Consider the following 21,696-nt stretch of genomic DNA (forward strand, 5'->3'; position numbering starts at 1 on the left):
GGTCCAGGACCCTGCTGAGAGAGCCACTCACAAAATATTTGCTGGATAATGTGGATATTTCCTTCTCTTTGCTCCCGTAGTGTGTACCAACGTCTGTCACACTTTAGCAGACTTCCCCCCCAAAAAAACTTTTATTGGTTTTTATCGATTTAAAAAGTAATACAAAATAACTGAAAAAAGATCAAAACAATCAAAAGGTCATACCCCTGCTTATAGACAACCACTCAACATTTTGGTATTTCCGTTCATTTATTTAACAAACAGATATTTTTGTTGTTTATTGAAGTATATTTCGCAGACAGTAAAATTCACCATTTTCTATGATGTATGATAAGTGTAATCACCACTACAATAAAGATAAAGAATATTTTCAATACCTCCAAAAAATCCACTTCTGCTCCTTTGTAGTTAAGCCACTTTCCCCACCCCTTCTCTGGCCATCACTGACCTGAGTTCTGTTCCTATGGTTTTAACTTCTCCAGAAGGTCATATATATGGAATTATAGAGTAAGTAGCTTTTTTTAGTTTGGCCTCTTTCATTTCGTACAGTGCATTTGAGACTCCTCCATGCTGTTCCTTTTTATTGCTGAGTTGTATTTTATTATATGGATATACCACAATCTGTTTATCCATTCTATAGTTGATGTTTGGGTTGTTTCTAACTTTGGGGATTATGAATAGAGCTGTTCTAAGCATTTGCACACAGGTTTTTGTGTGTACATTTGTTTTCATTTCTCTTGAAAAATTCCTAGCAATCAGATTTTTAGTCATATAGTAAGTGTATGTTGAATTCCGTAAGAAACTGCCAAACTGACTTCCAAAGTGCTTATTTATTTTTTTGCATTCCCACCAGCAATTTCCAATTGCTCTCATCCTCACCAGCATTTTGTATTTTCCTTTTTTTTTTTTTAGTTGATGCCTTCTAGTATACATGTGGTGGTATTTCTTTGTGGATTTAATTTGCATTCCCTGGTGATTAGTGATGTTGAGCATCTCTTTATGTGCTCATTTGTTGTCAATATCCCTACTTTGTGAGGTTTTGTTTCAATCTTTTGGCCATTTTTTAATTGGGTGTCTTCTCTTTTATCATTGAGTTGTAAGAACTCTTTATATATTCTAAATGTTGTTACTTCATCAGAAATGTATTCTACAAATATTTTCTCCCAGTTTGTAGCTCGTCTTCATTTTCTTGTCAGTGGTTTTTGAAGAGCAGAAGTTTTTAATTGCATTGAAGAACAAAGAGAGATTTCTGAGTATCTGGCATATGCTAAGCCTTGATTGGCACTGAAGATGCAATAATGCCTTAGCTTAAATTTGTACTTTTTCCCTTAGCTTAAATTTGTACTTTTTCTTTTTAACAAAATTGGCATCCATTGGTTTCTAGCCTACGTTTTTACTATGTTATCATTAATATTTTTACATCATTAAATATTATTAGAAAACATGATTTGTAATGTGTACATAGTACTCTCATGGCTATATCTTTATTTAACTATCCCTCTATATTTTGGGATGTTTATGTTGATTCCCACCAATACGAAAAAAAGAAAAGAAAAGAAATATATGGTTACCATCCTTGCACAGAAATCTGTATGCATCGCCAATCATTGTCTTAATATAAATGCTTATAATTGCAAAGACTGGGACAAAGGCACAGTATTTTTTTTTTTTTTTGTAATTGTCTCTCCAGAAAGACTACAGATGTCTTGAAGCAATGATCTTGTCTTGCCCTCCTTGTCATGCCAGTATATGACAAAAGCCTGTCACCCTGTAGGTACACTATACATACCTGAGGGATGAATAGTTGGAGAGAAAAAAAATTCCACTGAACTCCATCCTCTCCCCTTTCTCCATGAAAGAAAATAAGAATTTCCTGTCTCCTGTAGATGTCCACCTTGCCTTCCCAGATGAAGAGAAGAAGAAAGTTTTCTTCTAAGAGAAAACGTGCCAAGGAGATGCAGGTTCCCAGAGAGCGGGGTGACAAGCTCTGTTGCTGCTCAGCAATGCCCTTAAGGGGCCCCGCCCCCTGCCTGTATAAAGCCAGGGTGCAGTTGGTCAGGAAGCCCCAGCTGGCACTTGGCCTCCAGAGCACCGAGCACCAGCACAGGCACTGGCACTGGCACACACTATGGCAAATGAAGTGCAAGTCCTGCTCTCCCCGCTGAAAGGGGGGCATCCTCCTGCAGGTAGGCTGCCCCCCTCCCGCCCTTTGTCCTCCATCCCACAGACTGCTGCTGCCCTTCCTTCCAGCAGTGCCTTCAACAGGAACACCCCAACGAGAGCAGAGGTTCTCAACCTACCCGTTATTATTTTAACTTCAGGCAACCGGATTTCCTCCTGTGTCTTTGATCTTTCTTAGCTTGTGTATAAAAACACCTGGGGATTTGTCAGGCCCCAGTGGAATTAAAACCTAATTATGTATGGGAGTATAAGAGCTTCCGTGCTAGTGGGAAGGGATAGCTAGGGAGGTGGCACCTGCCCTCCCTGGCTGTAGGTTAGTAGTAACACATCCACACTGGAGGAAGATTTGCTACCATGGAAACCTTCCTCCCTAGAGTTTCCAGCTCTAAGTCTCTGTCTCCCCAAGATGCTGTACGTCATCTGACTTCGTGCCCAGGCAAACCAGCTTCGGCACAGAGGACAGCAGCCACATTTCTCTCTTCTCCCTCAGGCTTTGGGACTGGGCAATGTTATCAGGGATGTAGTTTGCCAACAAGCCGAGAAGCACCGTTTAACAAGGACACAAGGACTGGAGGGGCGGACTGGGAAAGGTAGCTATCTAGGTGTTTTGCAAAGCATCCACAGTTGTCTTTTTTTTTTTTTTAACTTATCTATTTATATCACCTCTCTAGAATATGGAAATTAGTTTTATTGTACTTAACCATATGTTCATATGGATTGGCTGAGGTGTACAGTTCTATTTTTAGTCAGTTTTATGTTCTTTCAACTTCTTTTTTCTTTAAGAAAGATCTCAAAAGCTTGACTGCTTTGTTCTTGACTTTCTCTTATTAGTATAATTTTTTGGCACCTCTAAGCCAAGGTTATTTCAGTCATCTGTGCTGCAGAGAGTGATGGCAGCTACAACCTTCACAAAGCATCAAAATCTGACACAGTTCTGGTGGCTTTCTGGTGGACCATCCAGCTGAAAGGAGTCCAAATTTCTACCACCAATAAAAATTAGTCCTTTGGCAGACTTCTGACGTTTTACATTTGTAATTAAATTTAGCAATATTTAACATTATCTATATTTAAAGTTAATGATGCTAACTAATATTCAGGAACTATATGTGCAAATTATTAGAAGAGAAGCTCATTACATAAAGACAAAAAAAAAACCCCACTTTTCTCTTCCAACCACTTCCACTTCAATCCTTCATAAAATGGTTAAGCTAAAACCTGATTTGCTAAACTACATTTATGCACAAAGAACAGAGATAAACTTAACCCAATGAAAGTTTGAATGAACTTTCTGTCCCCACCACTAATGATTGCTAATTACTCTGTGTACATAGCACACCATGACTCCATCAAGCATGTCACAATGCCTCTGGCATGACAATTAATTATTATGAACTGTGACACTACAGATAAGAGGTTTTGGATAATTAGAATGGAGATGAAGGCAGACTTTTGCCTCCCCAGTGAGCACAAGAGGAACAAAGAAGCCTCATCCTTCAGTTTGTTTCACTACATATTTTAAGTCTGAACAAGTTTTCTATGGGACAAAATTTTATTTATGGAACAAAAATAACTAGTTGTCAAAATTTCATTAAATCTTTACCTGATTTTTATAAGCGAAATACAGATCCACAAAAGTGGGTAGCCGAAGTGATATGGTGGGAAGGGTTGACACCGACTTTGGAATTGGACAGAGCTGGGATCGAACTTCGAGTTCATTCCACATCTCTGAGCCTCAATTTTCTCATCTCTGAAACAGGGTGTAATAAATACCATTGATCTGATAAGGTTTTGTGATGATTAAAATAGATAGCCTATATAAAGTACCTGGCACATGAATGTTAAGTTAACCTCCTTAAAATACAGGCTTATTGAAATGCATCACCATCAGCAGAAATTATCCTCCCCAATTTCAAGACATCCTGATGTTGAGGCTGTTTTAGACTCTACTGCAGCAAGCAAAACAGAAGGAAACTGCAGTGGAAAAGATATTGGTTCCTGCCCAACCAGAGTCAAAACTGAAACCTCTCTGAAGTCAGCCAGCCATAACCCTTTCCCACCTATGCATGGGGTGCTTAGCAGTTTTTCTCACATGTATACTAATGCAATATATTGCACCCCTGTTAGCCTTGGTTACACATTATGCTAGAAACAAGACTACATTAAACATGAGGTGGCCTGGGCTCTGGTAAGCATTGCTTTCAATTTTCTGCCTTTTTATTTGCCTCACTCTTAGTTTTATAAGAACACCACTGCATGAACAGCAGCACCAAAACTGTGAGTAGAGGGAAATCCAGGGAAGCCAGATACGTGATGAATAGAAAGAAGAGCAGTAGTTCATGAATTTTTCCATATTCCCTGCACTTTTTAATTTGGTTTAAGCCAAATGAATCAGAGCCATCGAAGGGATCGCTTGTGAATCCCTAGAGAGAATAAGTTTTCTGTCTCGTTAAAGAGAGGGAGAAGTTTGGGGAGGGTTATCCCCAAGTGTGAAACTAATGCAGAAAATGGGGAACAACCAACTGGATAAGGACTAGTGTCATAGTTTTAAAAAACAAACAAGAAACAAAAACAAAACACCAAAAGCTTGATTCCCTCAGTTTGGTCTCTTCAAGTCAACTTGTGGGGGCTGGAGGGAGACAGATCTGTGAGATTGGAAGAGAGAGATGGTAAGGCCACTGCCCCACACATGACTGGGGTCTGATGACTGCAAGGACAGCTTCCAATGGCTCAATGCGAACTGCACCTGGCACAGCAGAGAACTGTAGACATGGCAGGAGCCTACAGATGGATGATGTTTCACAGAAAGCAAACCGAAACAGCGAGGTTGAGGGACTTTACCAGAGCCACAGAGCCAGTGGGCAGTGGAGCTGGGATTGGAAAATAAAACTTGCCTCATGCTGCAGCCCTCTTACTCTAAAGCCCCCTCTCTTCACTCCACAAACTTCTCTTGATGAGGGTTTCTGGGTCTTGAAGGGCAACCTAAAATTTGATGCTAAATCAAGTGTGAATACAAGGTAAGCATTTTGCAAACATCTAACCTTTTAATTAAAATCTTCAAATAGAAGTTCTCAGTCACAAGGCAGAGTTTACAAAAACCTTTGTGTCTTTTGGCTTTTTCACACACGTTCTCCACAGATTAGTGAAGGAAAAACCTAATTTTTCTTGCAGGCTTGTCTTTATCTTAACTACTTTCTACCAATATGTCTGGAAAATCTTAACTGGAAAATTATTATATAAATAAACTAAAAGGTCTATTTTCGAAAAGTTAGAAACCACAAAAGCAGCCACAAGAGTATAACTCTCTTATGCAAAGACAGAAAAGTGAAGCTTCCTTTTCCCCACATAAATTTATGTTTTCTAATGAAACTACCCAAAAGAGCATCTCTTTTACATTTTCTGTCTCTAGATCATTTTATTTGTTGAGAGGATCTAAAGTCTTGTCTTAAGTATTTGTACTCAAAGGCCTGTTAAAATGTTAAGTCAGTTTACATTTTACTTTGCCCAATTCCGGATGGTCTTTCTACAAAGGTTCAAAAGGCAATGCTGTCCCAAACATGGAGTTATGTAAATGATTACAAATTTAAATGAATTGATTTGGATACAATGAGACTTTGAAAATGTCTCGAGTCAGACTTATCTTGTACTATATAAGCAAAATAGACAAGAACCTGATTGTGTTGGGTTGTAAATGATGGTTGAGACCAGTGGTTGACACACACCAGGAGACCAGTGTGGCCAGTGTTCCCAGCAGAGCTTTGAAGATGACCCTCCCACAAACCAGTTCTGTCTGGTTCAGTCACCCCAATGTAGTGAGAGCCTTAATCTACATCTCAGTGCATCCATCTATAGCATAAGGATGTTATCTCTTGCTTCTTTCTACTCTACATGGATGACCGAGTAAGATCACCTGCCAGAACAAGTTTGGTACAAGAACCGTGTTCTGAAAATCAAAGGTGTGGTTTCCTTATGCTTCCTAAATCACTGAGTTTGAGCCCGTTCTATAACAGACAGGATTCAAAGACTGTTGGATGGAAGTAGAAATCTTCTGGGGAGGATTTTTAATTCCTCCCCCCCAAATGTCTCTGTTTTATTGTTCTTTTAAGAGTAAGAACTCCCATGTTTGCATTCTGTTTTGCTTTTTGGTTTTTTTCTTCTGGCATTTATTTCTCTGTTAAGTGACCTATGTTTTTTCTAATGGAAGGGAAGTGATAGATTTTCTTTTGGAGATAGATGAGAAGAGTTAGGATCACAGTAAGGACTTTATAATAAAGAATATCTAATTCAATTTTTACCAAATTCTCCAAAATTCTCCTAAGGTGTTCATGGCGGGTGGACTTCTTTCCTGTGCTTTAATACATTGAGGGGCAAGGAACTCTATTGTGCTAGGCAATCTGTTTCACTTTGAATAACACAAACAGTTGTAGATAGTCATACTCTGCCTTCTGGAAACTCCATCCTTTGGTCTTCCTTCTCTCCTCTGAAACAACATAAAATAAATATAAATAATAATAAATACTAATTATTAAGTGCCTACCAGGCACCAGGTGCTTATGTCACCTCTATTCTCAAGAACAAGTCTGAACAGTCAGTGTTATTCCCTTTTGAAGGATGTGGAAACAGAGCCTGAGACGAGCTTAAGCACCTTGCACAAGGTTGCGGGATTTAGGAGGAGAGGAGCTGTCTGACCCTGCACAACGTTTCCTCACCTGGAACCGCTCCTCCTCCCACGTGGCAGCCCTTCAGCTCTTTGAAGGTGGCACCTAAGCTCCTTTGAGACTTTGCTTCTTCAGGAGGGATCTTACCAGATTCCCTAGTTCCTCATGTGACATGAATCCCTTCACTCTGGTCCCTCTCCTCTGGAAAATCTCAGGTTGCCCAATGTGCTTACAAACAAGTGGAACAGTACTCAACATTCCAAAGTTCTTTCACTATAACTATTTTGCTTCTGTAGTTGGCGATACTAATCCGTCCAGGTGGAAGAAAATGTATAGAAACAACAGAATCAGGGAAAACAGAAGGAACACTAACAAAAAAACAATTCCAGCACACAATATTTAAAAAGCACTTGTCATGAAGAGAATAAAGAACTGTTGGGAGGTGTATTGAAGGCCCAAGCCCCAGACCTTTTATTTGATTTTTCTTGGTAGAATAGACAATGGTCCCATAAGCTGACACCATCCCTCGTACAGAGGCACACACTCCTCAAACATTCTTCCTGAAAAAAGCTCAACCCTTGGTTTATTTCACCTGTATTCCATGGCTATTCAGAAGGTGTTTCCACATAATTTCATTTCTGTTTTTGATTACTTTGTATGCCTCTTTTTCATATATATGTGAAAATATATATTTATAAAGAATTTAAAGCAGATCATGTATGAAAATAGTATTTTCTTTCCTAAACTGAATCTAGCATTACAAAATTCTACTGAGAGGTTTATATAATCAATTAAAAAGAAAGGAACAACTTCATAATTCGACCATTATTTCATGAATGCAAGAATGATTTGATAGTAAGACATTCATTAATATAATTAACCACATTAAAGAGAAAAACCATATGATCATATCCATAAATGCTAAAAAGGCATTTGATCAAATTCAACATCTATTCATAATTTTTAAGGTCAATGAAATAACAACAGAAGACTATTTCCTTAACATAATGAAATGTATACGTATGATAATATACAAGTATATGAATATATACATAGAGAGAGTCACCAAAGCATACGTTATGCTTAATGGTGAAACACTAAAAGCAATCCCTTAAAAATTAGGAAGGCAAAGATGTCCGTCATCACCACTATTTAACATTATTCTAGAGGAAATAATGTTATTTTTTACAGGTTTTATCATTTTTTTTACCTCGAAAACCTAAGAGAATCTACAGAACATTATTATAAGCAATAAGAGAAGTCAGTAAGGCTTGGGTATAAAATCACTAACATTACAATAATAACAATCTGTTAGCATTATAATGGAAGAGCAGGCCTTATTTATAGTAGCAGCAACAACAAAGATAAAATGCATAGGGAATAAGCCTAATAATAAACGTGCAAAATTTATGTGAACAAGCTACTGAGTAACCCTAAATAACGCATAAACAATGGAAAAACATACCATGTTCTTGAATAGAGAGCTCCCATTCCCCAAAGTTCATATAGAAAAATAAATAAGAATAGCTAATAAGTTCTGCCAAGGAAAACAAGGGAGGACTAACTGTTGAATATTATTTTAATATATTCTGTTGAATATTAAAATATATTATAATGGTGCAATAATTAAAATAGTATTGTGATGGCATATGAACAGATAGATTAATAGAACAGAAGTCCCAAAGTAGTCACAAATATGTATGTATATGTTTATACACACTCATACGTATACATACACATATACACATATATATGAGAACTTAGTGTACAATAAATGATGGCATTTCAAACTAATAGAGAAAAGTTGGATTTTTCAATAATATTGGGATCATCTAAAATAATCTTGCATCCCTCCACATGACTTACACAAAATGCACTCTAGAAGTATCAAGGAGTTAAATATTTGATCAAAGATGGATCATACAAAATAAAACCATAGGAGTTCTAGAAGAAAACATGGAATAATGTTTATAAAACATCAGATTTTCATAGTGATACAAAACCTATTAGAGATTGACAAGTTCACATAAAAACTGCAAGTTTTTGCATGGCAAAAACATCAATAAAGTCAAAAAGTAGTAACTGGCACAATAAAATATTTTATATTTGCAATGCATCTCACAGACAAAAAGTTCCTAAAAATCAATAAGAAAAAGACAGGAAAAAGATGAGCATTCTAATAGAAAAAAATGGAAAAAGGATTTGAACTGTTCATAGAAAAGAAAATACAAAAGGCTTCTAAAACACAGAGACAGGCTCAACCTTTAATAAAAAATGAGAAATGTAAATTAAAACAATGAGTTACCTTTATTTATTTTTTAACTTATTGGTAGACAAAACCAAAAATTTTCTAGCTCATTGTTGCCAGGGACATGGGGAAACAGGCACTGTCATCGTGGCTGGTAAGATTGTAAACTGGTTCAACTTCTGCAAAGGGCAAGATTTTGAAAAATTCCAAAAGCACATACTCTTAAGAACAAGATGACTTCTACGAATTTATCCAATGGATATACTTGAACTTGTTCAAAATTAATGTATGTAAGAGGATATTCACTGCACCATTGTTTGTGATAGCAATGGATTAGAAACATGAAATGTCTAACGTCAGGGGACTGGTTAAATAAACATAGAATGTTCATATAAAGAAATTTTAAAGCAAATGTTAAAGAAAGACACAGAGATCTAGATAGATATAGATATGGAACTTTCTCCAAAATATATGGTTAAGTGAAAAAAGCAAACAAGGTGCAGAACAATATGTATCTTATGCTACCATTTAAAAAATAATAATACATAGGTATATGTATAGAGTATCTGTGGATGAAGACAAAGGAAACTTGTAACATTAGCAGTAAGTATGTAGGGAGATTATCTGGCAGGTTGGGAAGTAATGGTGGAGAGAGACTGCAGAACTCTTTCTGCTTTTTGAATTGTATACCTTATGCATGTATTATATAACCAAAAAAATTAAGTAATTTTTAAAAAAACAATAATAAAGTCAATTCACAAGGGCATTGAGAAATAGAATAGGTTTTCTTATTTTTCACTTTATTGGAACTAGTTTTAGAAAATTGCCAATCTGGCACTTCCATAAAAAGAATTAACAGGTTCAAACAAATCAATGTCCATTTAGCTTCTTCTCATTTGAGCTTGTCAGATTTTATATGTGCAAATTCCTTGGGAACAGAAAAAAGTATTTGCTTTGACTTGCAATCTGAAATGGGTTGTTCCTTTTCAAAACTTGATTTCATCTGACATTGTTAAACACTTGAAATGCTGTTTGGTCATCTGTAGCCTAATTAACACTAATTGATCTCTTGAATGGCAGGATTATTAATGCAGTTTAATTACTCATTAGAACATCTTAGCTGTCCAACACCGGGGGTTTGAGGTTTGGGGTCTGAGATGGAAGGTGGTTATCCAGTGGAATCAGATGCACCTCTGTTGAATTAAATGCCTGTTATCACTGCCCTCCCTGACTTTTGGCTCATCTCTCAGAATCTGGCTTTCGAAAGCTCTAGTTGGGTAAAAAAAAAATGCAAGCCACACACAAATTAATCCTGTGGGAAAACAGAGGGTCACATTGTAATTTGGTTGCTATCGTGAAGAATGTAATTGGTTTGATAACAAAAACAAACAAACAAAAAAAAACAGTTTCTTAGTGAAATGCCTATAGGAGTATGTGGTTTCTCTCCTCCCCAAATCTAAGGTTTAACATTCTGCTGCCTTTTCAGCCTCAGTTCTACCTCTTGGAGCAAAAACAAGTAGACCTCAGCCCTTCTTCCACTCCCACCTTGTTTGCCCCCCAAAATTTTTTTCTTTTTATTGTGTTACTTTAGATAAAAGTTTAGATCTTTAAAAAATAAGTTTGAAAATTCTTTCCAAATCCAAATTTGTCCCTGAATAACAAAGCAAGCCTTCTCTCACTGTTCTAACTTCCATGTTGATGCTTATTTGTTTATAGTAAAAGCTGGAGGAATGAGAATTTCCAAAAAACAAGAAATTGGTGTTTTGGAGAGACATACCAAAAAAACAGGATTCGAGAAAACAAGGTAGAGACTGCTCAATTGCTTCTCTTTTATCGCCTCGAAGAGTTTTGAGGATTCTGCTTCCAGAAGTTATTTTAGGACAAACCAAAGCTCCCTATGGGTTTGGAGACAGCCAGGCAGGGTGGGGTGAGGCTGGGGTCTCCATCGGTGGTGACTTAGCAGGGGAACCGGGGAGGGGGAGGTGGCCACCTCTGCAGGGCTCTCTCTGAGCCCCCTTCACGACCCCCACCCATCCTCCTCCTCCTCTCAGCGGCCAACCCAGCCGCCTCGTTCTTAAAAGTCAGGGTGCTGAATGCATCCACACCTGACACCTGTCCCCTCATCCTATTTTCAGATCAGCCTTTAAAATATTGTCCCTAGGCTGGACCTGTTTTCATAATATGCTTTCTGCTGCAGATCTCCTCAATTAAAAATAAATGCCTTTTTTGTTTGGTTGTTTTAAATTCATCACTCAATTATTTAGAAACTAATGGCCTCTATATTGGGCATAACCGGAAGGCGTGTAGGTGCAGAGGTTGGTTTCCCCTGCTCCTTCCTCCATAACCTTGACAGCCTGGGCTATTCCCAGAACACAGCAGGGAGCTGTGGGCTGGATCGGATAATGGGCCAACCACTCTAAGCCCTGGTTAAGGAAAACGAGTGCATTTCAAAAAGAAAGAAACATGCAGAACTGGTTCCTCCAGGTAGTGTGATGAAGGGCGCTTCAGAGACTATTAATTTTAAGATGGTTTCCATAGATCAGTTGATGAGTGATTCAGTAGGAGCGTATTAGAGGATGCTCAAGGTACCCCCGTAAGAGACTAAGGGACCTCTTTGGCTCTTTCATATCTTTTTTGTGTGTGTGGCTGGCGGACACAGGGATCAAACCTGGGCCTTGGTGTTTAAAATTATTTTTAAGTCACTTTTAAACTTTTCTTTCCAATTTCTGGGAAGGAATTTTTTGAGGAATTTTCCACCCTCCACTTAAGAATGAAATACTTATTTGCTCCATTAGCAACAAGTCATTTGTTTCTTCTGATATCAGAAAATACCCATCACATAATGAAAGCAAATCTGTAAGTCTTCAAGAGTGGGGTTCACAAATTATTCAACTTCTGACCCAGCATCTGGAACGGTTCCTGAAATAGTGAATGCACTCTGTAAAACATATCAGACTGCTGTTGAATTGCAAACTGGTTAATTTCAAGAGAACCTCGGGTTGGAAATGACTTCTAGTCCGCAGCCAATGGACAGGTCATTCATTTCTCTGCACCTCACGAAAATGAGGACTTACTATTAATTCTAATATCAGCTGAACAATGCTAGCAGAGGAGTTGGCCAGAGAGTAATAAAGTGGTGATTGGAACATCCTTTAAAAACTAAATTGTTTTCTAATAGTCATTAAAAGATGGGAATTGGATTACTACAGAACTTAAACAGCAAGAGATAGCTGTCTTTCTCTTGCCCTAATTACCAGAGACAGAACGGGTTATACAAGGCATGACAGAATTTGGGGGCCATTATAAAGAAAAATAACCAAAAATTACAAATGTGAGATAGGTAGGGCTCCTCCCAGGGTCTTGGAAGGAACCAGTGCAGTGAGATCCTGAGGCTTAGCTTTGTTTAGCTCCAAGTGAATCCCCTTCTGCTGTTTCTATTTCCTCCATGGGTGTGTGCATGGGATAAGAGTGCCTTGTTTTCATAGATAAACACCTTTCCTCACATCTTGGAAAATAGCTTTTAAAAAATATAACATAGAAAATAAATTTCTAGGCAGCAATCTATGGCCATTTCCTAATAACTTCTACTAACCAACACAAACCATCCAGGAAAAGAAATAATATGCCAAGCACAGGTTTCCTTCAATACATGGTACTATAGACTTGGCCTTGATTCAAACTCTCCTAACAAAATAACTTGGCCCGAGAGAAGAATCCAGACACAAAAGAGTACATGCTGTAAATGGTTTATTTTATGAAATACAAAAACAGTCCAAACTAATCTATGAAGCTATAAATCAGGGTTGTGGTTATCCTCAGGGAAGTTGGTTTGATTCGTATTTTTGTTTTGTAAATATTAGCCACGCTATACACTTATATGTGTGTTTTTCTGTATGTATATTATGCTTTCATGAAAAGTTAAAAAACGATAATAATAATAACTGGGTGTACAAAGTTTGTTGTAGCAGATGGGTACACAGAGGCAGGATTTTGTCTTCTAGATGTTGCCAAGTAGAATGAAAATTTAAAGACAGGGAGACGCCCTTTCTATAAATGATTTAGCCTCTTTAGTGCTAAGGAAAGTTTTTAAGTCCTATTTGAAGTTTCTTTTCATCTTCACAGTGCCATTGCAAATGCTGCCAAAATACAGACGCTGGATGCCCTGACTGACACCCTGGAGAAGGTGAGCGGGGCGGGGGGCCTGAGTCACACACTGCTCCAAGTCAGTATTTACCCGAGGGATCAGGCTGCAGGGGTGAATGAGCAGATGACCACGGAGGTTTTTCCAGCCCAGAGGTTTGATGTCCTTGTGAAAGAATGAGCTTTCGGGCAAAGGAACACAAAAGTACTTTGGGTGAGAAAAGCTGTTTCTCCCAAATTCCTAAAGTGTCCATTTAATAAATCATTTCGAAAATAAGATAGGAAATAAAGTGAGAATCACGATGCTGAATTTGCAGAACTGTATTTTGCCATCCCAAATATTTCTCAGAAACATTGGCATGTTTTTATAAAAGGCAGCCTGTGTACTGGGAGTTCAGCAGTTTTTTCCCTTCCTCCTTGCCTCAGCATTCCTGTAAAGAAATATTTGATTTGAGGCAAGGTGGGTGGTGGAGGGTTGCACGATTTAGGGCTGGGAGAAGGCTGGGCACCAGCTGCGTTATCCACTAAGTCTGTTTATAAAGCAGTTGACCATTGCCATTTTTACTTCTGTAGCCTGAGTTCTTTTAAGTAGCTCAAGAAACATACTCCTTATTCTACTTTTGGAAGGCAGAGACATTGTATTCAAGGTAATAAAGAACCACTCTTTCTGCTACTTCCACATTTTTTGAAGCGACAGGACTGGGCACCCTCTGTAGACTTGCTGTTACTGCCAGAATCAGGGGCCTGAGGACCATCACCTCAGCCTTGGGAAAAAAATAGAACAGAAACCGTGCAGCTGGCCTCTGGGACCCTATCGGCACTGGCTCCACCTCTTACTATCTGTATGGCCCTGAGCAAGTTATTTATCCTGAGCCTCAGTTTCCTCATTGGTAAAATGGAGATAGGGAAGAGTGCATAGCTTGTAGTATTGCTGTGTGGAGTAAATGGGTTCACAGACACAAAGCTCTTAGAAGAGTGCTCGGCAGAGTGACCTCGTTGCACTCCATTAAGGGTAGTAGCCCTGGTTTTATGGCAGTGAAATGGAAAGGAGTGTCTAAAGTCCGTGATGTTACCAGGTAGATTGTACAAGGCTAGATCTTGATGATGAGCCATAGCTACACAGCCTTCTAATGCGGGAGGCTTGGTTCTCCCACTCAAGTAGAATTGGGGTGAGGTCGCAAGTGACTTTTGCCTTCCTGGCTTCAGAAGCTGGGCTGAGGGATGATACCCTGCCAGGCTGCCTGCTCCTGCATCTCACCCGCTCTTGCTCATGCCCACTAAACACCTCTTCCTCAGGGCAAGAGGATGCCCACAGTTGAAAGTAGAACTGGATAGAATAGACATGTACCCCTAGGACATGTTAACTCAAAATAATGTTTAAAAGGAGTGGCCAATAAAAGTTGATCATGCTGTATATTAGGTATGATGCCAGAGTGTGTATTGTGTTTTTATAAACACAGATGCGTATAGACATAGAGGGTTCTTTCCCTTTCTGTTAAAAATATCACTTCTTTCTTTCAAAGATAAATTATTTGGGGGAGACTGATCTCTCCCCTAAATAACAATAATAAAAATAATAATAATAAATCATATTTGGAAAATGTAAGAGAACATTGAGATGATATGCTGTGCTGTTACAAATATTTTTAACAGTAACTATACCTATTTTTTTTTAAAAAAAAACTTTTAACACTCAGTTCAATGTTTACTGCAGTAGGATATTTACTATGAGGAGTAATTTTTACTGTTTGGCTAAGACTGCACAGATTACTGGTTAGGAAAGCAGGTTAGGAAAACCACAGACTGCCTGATTCCTGTGCTGGCTCTGTCACTCACTGTGTATCCTTGGGCGGCTTTCTTCCTTTTTCTGTGCATCTCATTCTTCATCTGTAAATGGGAACATGATTAATAGTATCTGCTCCCCAGAGATATTGTGAGAATGAAATGAAGTTCTGTAATACCTGCAAAGTCCTTGGTGCATTTAGCCCTCAGTCAGTGTGAGCTTCTGTTCCCAGGCATGCATCCTTTTGTCACATGGAATCTCAGGCAAAGGATAAGGAGCCAGCAACAAAAACATGTTCCAAGATTACCATCAGTGACTATCTCAAACATGGATGGTGATGGGATCCATGTGTTTCCCTACAGCTAAGAACAATCTCCCCTGAATTCATAATTCAACATGAAGCGTAGTAGGATTTCATAATCAAGGTCAACCTCAGGTTGAAATCAGCTGACCACTAGATCTGCTGAGATTGGTGGCTGTCGGGGGCTGGGGATAGAAGGAGGGGGTGGCCACAAAGTGACAGGAGGGAATTTTGAGGGCAGGATGATGGAACAGTTATATATCTTGGTTGTGGTGGTGGTTACAGACTGTATGCACTTATCAAAACTCATAAAGCAGTACGCTAAAAAGGATTAATTTTACTGTAGGTAAATTATACATTGATTTTTAAAAATAAAAATGTGCTCCACAAACTGTATGGGCTAACACAAAAATAAAGTTTAAAAAAACATATAAAAGATATAGAGATATAGACATAAATATCTTTTAAAGATACGTTTTCCCTGCATTACAGTGATTCCCCTCACATTATCTATTGTCACGGAGACCTAACGCTATATAACTGGTCAGAAGAAATACAGTAACAGAATGGAGGGTCATATCCTCTGAATTTATTAAGATTTGTTCATGCCCTCAGCTACAATTATGTCTAGTGACAAGAAACCATGTTATTTCTCATACCTGTTTTAGGAACTTGAGGGTCCAAGACAACTCCTATCTATAAGACGTCATAACCATTTAATCATGGTGGGAAATTTACATTTGTATGCTCTTCTTCTTTGGATTCTCTAAAATCAATCTAGGGTTTAAAATTTGGGAGATTAAAAAACAATCCCAAAAGGGTTGGAATTGTACAAATCTAAGTGGGAAGCAGCCTAAAATTTCCCCTCCCACTTTTTCCCCACCTCCCACCTCCACACAGACCTCTTTCTCCCACCTCACTCCGTTTCTCCTTCCCTCCCTGCCTCTCCAGCCAGCCTTCCCCACCTCTTGAAGACCTACATAATAAGAGAATTCATGTTGCCCAGTGGCAGACCACTTGGCCTGGTATCCCTGCAGAAAAGAGGTTGTGTAAAACTGAAAGCTCTCTAGGCTAAAAACCTGGGAGACCTGGTCTCAGACCAAGTCCCACACACTAGTTAGAGCTTATTTGACCCTTTAGATGTCATGTAGGTCCTCTGAGATTTGTGGGTACTTATTTACATTTTTAAAAGTTTTTTAAGGCAGGAAGTGATAGAAAATGATACTGCCAATATATTAATTCTCTGAACAGTCATGGGAGTTAAATTTGTCAATAATTGTGAAGTTTCTCAGAACATAGAAGTATCCAGTTAAAATATTAGTAATGGGGTTGGTTTATGGTGTGAAGGGAAGTGGAATGTTGACACTTTGTTCAAGCTGGGACCACTTTTTTCAAGTTGCCAGACCCTGAGTCAGCACTGCCAATTTCAGTGAGATGTATCTGAAATGAGATCCTGGGGGAGAGAAAGCTAGCAAAGGCATCTGCAAATTTAAAAAGTTTTCTCTTGATCTGTAGATTAACATCACCATAGGAGTATCCTTGAATTTCATTGATGAGAGTTGAATGTTTTGTTTTAAGCACTTTGCTTAACTGGGTGTGGAAAGTTAAGTGCCAACGTTTGAGTTGGAACTTAACACCCTGGAAAGATGAATGGAAGGGCTGCCAGCCTGCTAATACTACCCAACTTCAGGCTCTAAAACAAAACCTGCTGCTGATTTTCTTGCATCTAGAGTTTCTTTCACAGCTCCCATCGTAAGGGCCATATTTCTTTTGCTTTTGTCTGAAACTAAAAGTATAGGTTCTGAGGTCACAGCTACCCAAGATGAAGGTGAATTTTCAATGTAAGATTTTCTATTGATCTGTTTTTCAAGTTCAATATATTGCCCCTGTGATGGAGCCACAGCAAGGCAGAATCCTTAGATATATACTGGCCTTCCATTCTTTTTCTCATGGAGTTACCTTCGAGTGTCTTACCCTAATGAATCAGACAAGAAACACCTTTCATTCTACAAACACTATCATTTTACAAAGACTAACGATGAAAATTGTGGAGCTTCCCTAAAGTTAAAATGTCAGATTAAAACAGCTGGTTGTAGGTTTTACTCTGGAAAGCTGCTTCTGTTTATTTCTAGTTCAGACTGGAAAATAAGACCTTCTTATCTCCATCGATATAAAATCTACAGCAAAGAATTAGTGCATTTAGGGGTTGACCATTTTATTTACATTTTCGTCGATTCTGATGGAAGACTATAGACTCTCCACCCACAACTCCAAGCCCTTCAGCATCCTGATTATCGGGGGTGGAGATGTGAGAAAGAGAACTTGACTCTCCTGTCATTATTTCCAAAAGTCACTATAAGACACTGCCACTGGCCCCCAATCCCTGTAAACTTGTAATTTAACAATTATGAGCAATTTCTCTAAAGCTGTTATATTTGCCAGAATTATTTCCTCTTCCTTCTCGATCCTGTTGATTTTCTTTCTTTCCCCCAAAATTTCCCAGACCAGTTCACAGATGGCCAGCAGTTGCAAAGTGCTGACCCAGTCTCTCAATCATTCTAATCGGTGGCATTCCTCTCCCCAGAAGCAGTTGAGCAGCACTTTTAGAACCCCAGTTAAATGCCTTCGTTAAAACATACCCCCAACTCTTATGCATTGCTGATGGCAATGTCAAATGGTGCAGCCACTCTGGTAAACATTGTGGCAATTTGCCAGAAAATTACACATAGAATTATCGTATGATCCAGCAAATCCCCTTCTGGGTATACCCCCAGAAGAACTGAAAGTAGAGACTCGAACAGATATTTGCACTCCAGTATTCATAGCAGTATTATTCACAATAGCCAAAAGGTGGAAACGACCCCCCAAGTGTACATTGATGCATGAATGAATAAACAAAATGTGGTATATGCACACAATAGAATATAATTCAGCCTTAGAAAGAAAAGAAATTGTGGCACATACTATCACATGAATGAACCTTAAAGACATTATGCTATATGACATAAGCCAGACACAAAAGGACAAATATAGCATGAGTCCACTTAAATGAGGCACCTAGAGTAGTCAGATTCATAGAGACAGAGAGTAGAATGGTGGTTGCCAGGGGCTGGGGGGGGAGGAGGGGAGAAGGAGCTATTATTTAATGGGTACCGAGTTTCAGTTTGGGATAATGAAAACGTTCTGGAGATGCATGATGGTGATGGTTGAGTGATAATGTGAATATATGTAATACCACTGAATTGTACATGCACTTAAAAATGGTTAAAGTGGTAAATTTTATGTTATGTATATTTTGCCACAGTTTGTAAAAATGACCTCAAAAATGTAGCCCCTAAATTGTGGAGATCACCCCAGAGATGATCCAATAACAAATTAGTGCTAAATTAAGCAGTAAGTGTGTTCTAACATGCTGTTCTCTTCTCCCCTTTTCTTTTCTGCCTCCACCTGTCATCTCTCTCACACCTCAAGAACAACAATCAACATGTGACATGCGGCTTTCTTCCCTCCAGTCCCAGCTTGTCATCTCGCCCCACCTCATCCTGGCTCATTGCCCAGATTTCTGTTATATCAGAATTATTTGTTTGTTTCCTTTCTCACCCCCTTTACCTTACATTTGACCTTAAGTGACTTGTCAAATTGTTCTTCTTATCTCTAATCTCTTGAACGTGATTTAAAGCTAACCTGAAATAATCCATCTGTTTTAGTTGAAGCTAAAGATACCCAGTCTGGAAGCAAACTACTGAAGTCAGTGACCTCTTAAATTTCCTTCTGGTTCTAATGTTAAAAGAAAAACAAAACCCTTACCAGACTGTAAAATGCATGTCATGTGGTCTGATGGCAATTGATTTGACAAAAAAAGTCACCAGCTCTTTTTTAGACTCTAAAGTAACATTTATGAGCAATACCTCAATTATGTTTTTTTTCATTCTTCTAGAATGTCAGCAGAGACCATCTTTGGACTTTTATTGTATAACTTGTACCTGCTAAATGTAAAAGAAAAAAATTAGAAAAATACTGATAAGTAAGGCAAAGAAAAAGCCTAGGAATTGACCATAATTCTATCCCCCAGAGATAGCCATTGTTAACACTCCAGTATATATTCTTCCAGTGTGTTTAATTTTTTAAGACCAAGAAGAAAGGACTTTTTAGAGTCAAGTTTCACATGAAAGGGAATGCTACCTGCCCAGGGATTGGGAGGAACATTTGAGAAAAGATATAAGGTACATATTGTTTTCCCCAGCTTAGAAGAACCCGAACAAGTCATAAGCAATGTGGTGCTTACAGTCATGAACAGTTTATCTCCCCTTTTAACAAATCTGAGTGTCAAGGCAAGGACATCTAAGTTCAATAGTGGTAAGTTAAATTCCTAGTGAGCTGAGGCATCCCCTTCTTGCTGGCTAAGGGAGGTGTCCTTAGGTACCTTTATACTGTTTTGATGAGCTTGAAAACAAAGAACTGGAATGAACCCAGAAGGTCGTGTTCAGCAGCATTGGGCATCCGTGTATCTTTAAGCTGTCCTTCATGTAAATTCTATAAGGTCTCTTGGTTCCATATGAAATTCCTCTTATTGTCAGACAATCTCAGTCTGTGTTAATTTAAATCTATTAAAGCCTGTTTCCTCATAGATGTTTTCTGTGAAGATGACTAAAGAGAATTTGTTTCCTGAAGCTAGTGAGTCATTCCTCAGTCTTCTCTTCAGGCTACTTAGATTAAACAATGTGGAATGGCCAATATCATACGATTTTTGACCTACAAAAATATCAATTGCACATGCTTCAACCTAAAGAATAATCCTAACTTTTCCTAACTTTTTTCAGAGGTTCTTTATGATCTTTTAACAACTGAGGGTTTTTTGTTTTTGTTTTTTTTTTTTGCTCCCTTTAGGACCTTTTCCAATGTCCCCATAGCCTTCTTAGAATACAGGGATCCATATATGCATACTAGTGCTGTAATAATGCTGATATTACAGAGGACCAATGCAGACATAATTAACTATTTTTACTTTTTAAAATGCCACTTCAAAATATATGTAAATATACAGACATTATATATTCTTTTATACATAACATATTTTATAATTTTAAAAATTAGAGACAAGTTAATAAGGGAAAACCCCAGGTTAGCACATACTTCCATGTGTCCAGAGCTGGAAATGGTATGCCAAAAAGATGTGTTATCAAAGAAATAAATAAAATTGTGAAATTCCCCTGACCAACTGTATTGCTTTCTACTACTTTAATATTTCATGACCAAAAAGATCCAATATGCTTATTTTTTTCTTCCTTTCTCACCTTTAGCTCAATCATAAATTTCCAGCAACAGTGAACATGGCACATCAAAAACCCACACCTGCTCTGGAGAAGGTCACTCCACTGAAAAGGATCTACATTATTCAGCAGCCTCGAAAATGTTAAGCCAGGACGTAAAACACAGCCATCTGGCCAACTGCCTCGAACATCTGACAGCTTAGCAAAAAGGACCGAAACTTTCCATAGGCCCAGTGCACTTGCTTGGTAAATAAAACAGCTTTTGTATCTTCCCTTTTGACTTTAGATAATAAAGCATCCAAAATTGTAAATCCAGTATGTTCCTGTGCCTCTTTTTGGTGCAAGTCAGGATCCCACTGATATTTACATATGCAATTCTGTAGAATTAAGTAAATAATATAAAATACCTGACTACTCCACAGCTCCTCCCTAGATAAACTCAATTCTTAGCTGTTCCACCCACATTCCATTCTCCTTGAGAGAAGAGTGCACAAGCTTTGCAAAGGTCAATATTCTATGCAAACATTGAGTGACTGTTCTCAATTTGTTCATCTTAAGATCTTCAAGTATTAACTTGAGATGAAATGTCTTTTCCAGTTTCCTAGATAAACACATAGTGGATTTTTTTTTTTTTTTAAGATTTGGTAAGGGAAAATGAAAAAGTCAAATTCTTAATAAATATATTCTCGTACCAATTTATCATGGATGGAATGTAGAATTATAGTGTCTGTGGATGATTTGCTCTGGGCCTCCCAGAAAGTTAATACTCTAGAATGGAGGGGATCATGATACTACAAGGCGTTGTGGCTGGGCTGTAAAAGTTGATTTTCATTTAAGGTGGGGTGGGAGGGAAAGTGTTACTATGGCAACTAAACGTGCTCTAGCTCTCTTATACCCTCTACCACAAACACACACACACACTTCATATCCTCACATGTGAACTGCCAAGGGCATTGCTGGGAAAATAGAATAATTTAATCAGGACCTCTTGCCATAGGGATGGTTGAGAGTGGTGCGGCACATTCTCTGTAAGCAAATTGTGTGTGGGTGGGGTGGAGTTAGTGCACCTGCGCAGCACTGCGATTTGGCTGGTGTTGACTGCCTTGTGGGTCCACCAC

At 38.4% G+C, this 21,696-nt stretch overlaps 1 protein-coding gene across 1 annotated transcript; it reads left to right on the forward strand.

Annotated features, from left to right (window-relative positions):
* The first annotated feature begins 2,127 nt into the window (after positions 1–2,127).
* On the forward strand, positions 2,128–20,847 carry DAPL1 (death associated protein like 1). The gene is made up of 4 exons (XM_063079960.1): positions 2,128–2,186; positions 10,801–10,888; positions 13,207–13,267; positions 20,609–20,847. Exons 1-4 carry the CDS (start codon positions 2,129–2,131, stop codon positions 20,723–20,725), a joined length of 324 nt encoding a protein of 107 aa, XP_062936030.1. The 5' UTR covers position 2,128; the 3' UTR covers positions 20,726–20,847.
* Positions 20,848–21,696: the final 849 nt, after the last annotated feature.

This window comes from Cynocephalus volans, chromosome 1, assembly GCF_027409185.1.
Source record: "Cynocephalus volans isolate mCynVol1 chromosome 1, mCynVol1.pri, whole genome shotgun sequence".
Taxonomy (NCBI): domain Eukaryota; kingdom Metazoa; phylum Chordata; class Mammalia; order Dermoptera; family Cynocephalidae; genus Cynocephalus; species Cynocephalus volans.

What these genes read in the sequence shown, in the direction of transcription:
- DAPL1 (XM_063079960.1), top strand. Translation starts at nt 2,129, where the DNA reads ATGGCAAATGAAGTGCAAGTCCTGCTCTCCCCGCTGAAAGGGGGGCAT. An exon ending in ACAGGATTCGAGAAAACAAG is followed by an intron (nt 10,889 to 13,206) that starts GTAGAGACTGCT and finishes TCATCTTCACAG; the next exon opens with TGCCATTGCAAATGCTGCCA. An exon ending in TGACTGACACCCTGGAGAAG is followed by an intron (nt 13,268 to 20,608) that starts GTGAGCGGGGCG and finishes TCTCACCTTTAG; the next exon opens with CTCAATCATAAATTTCCAGC.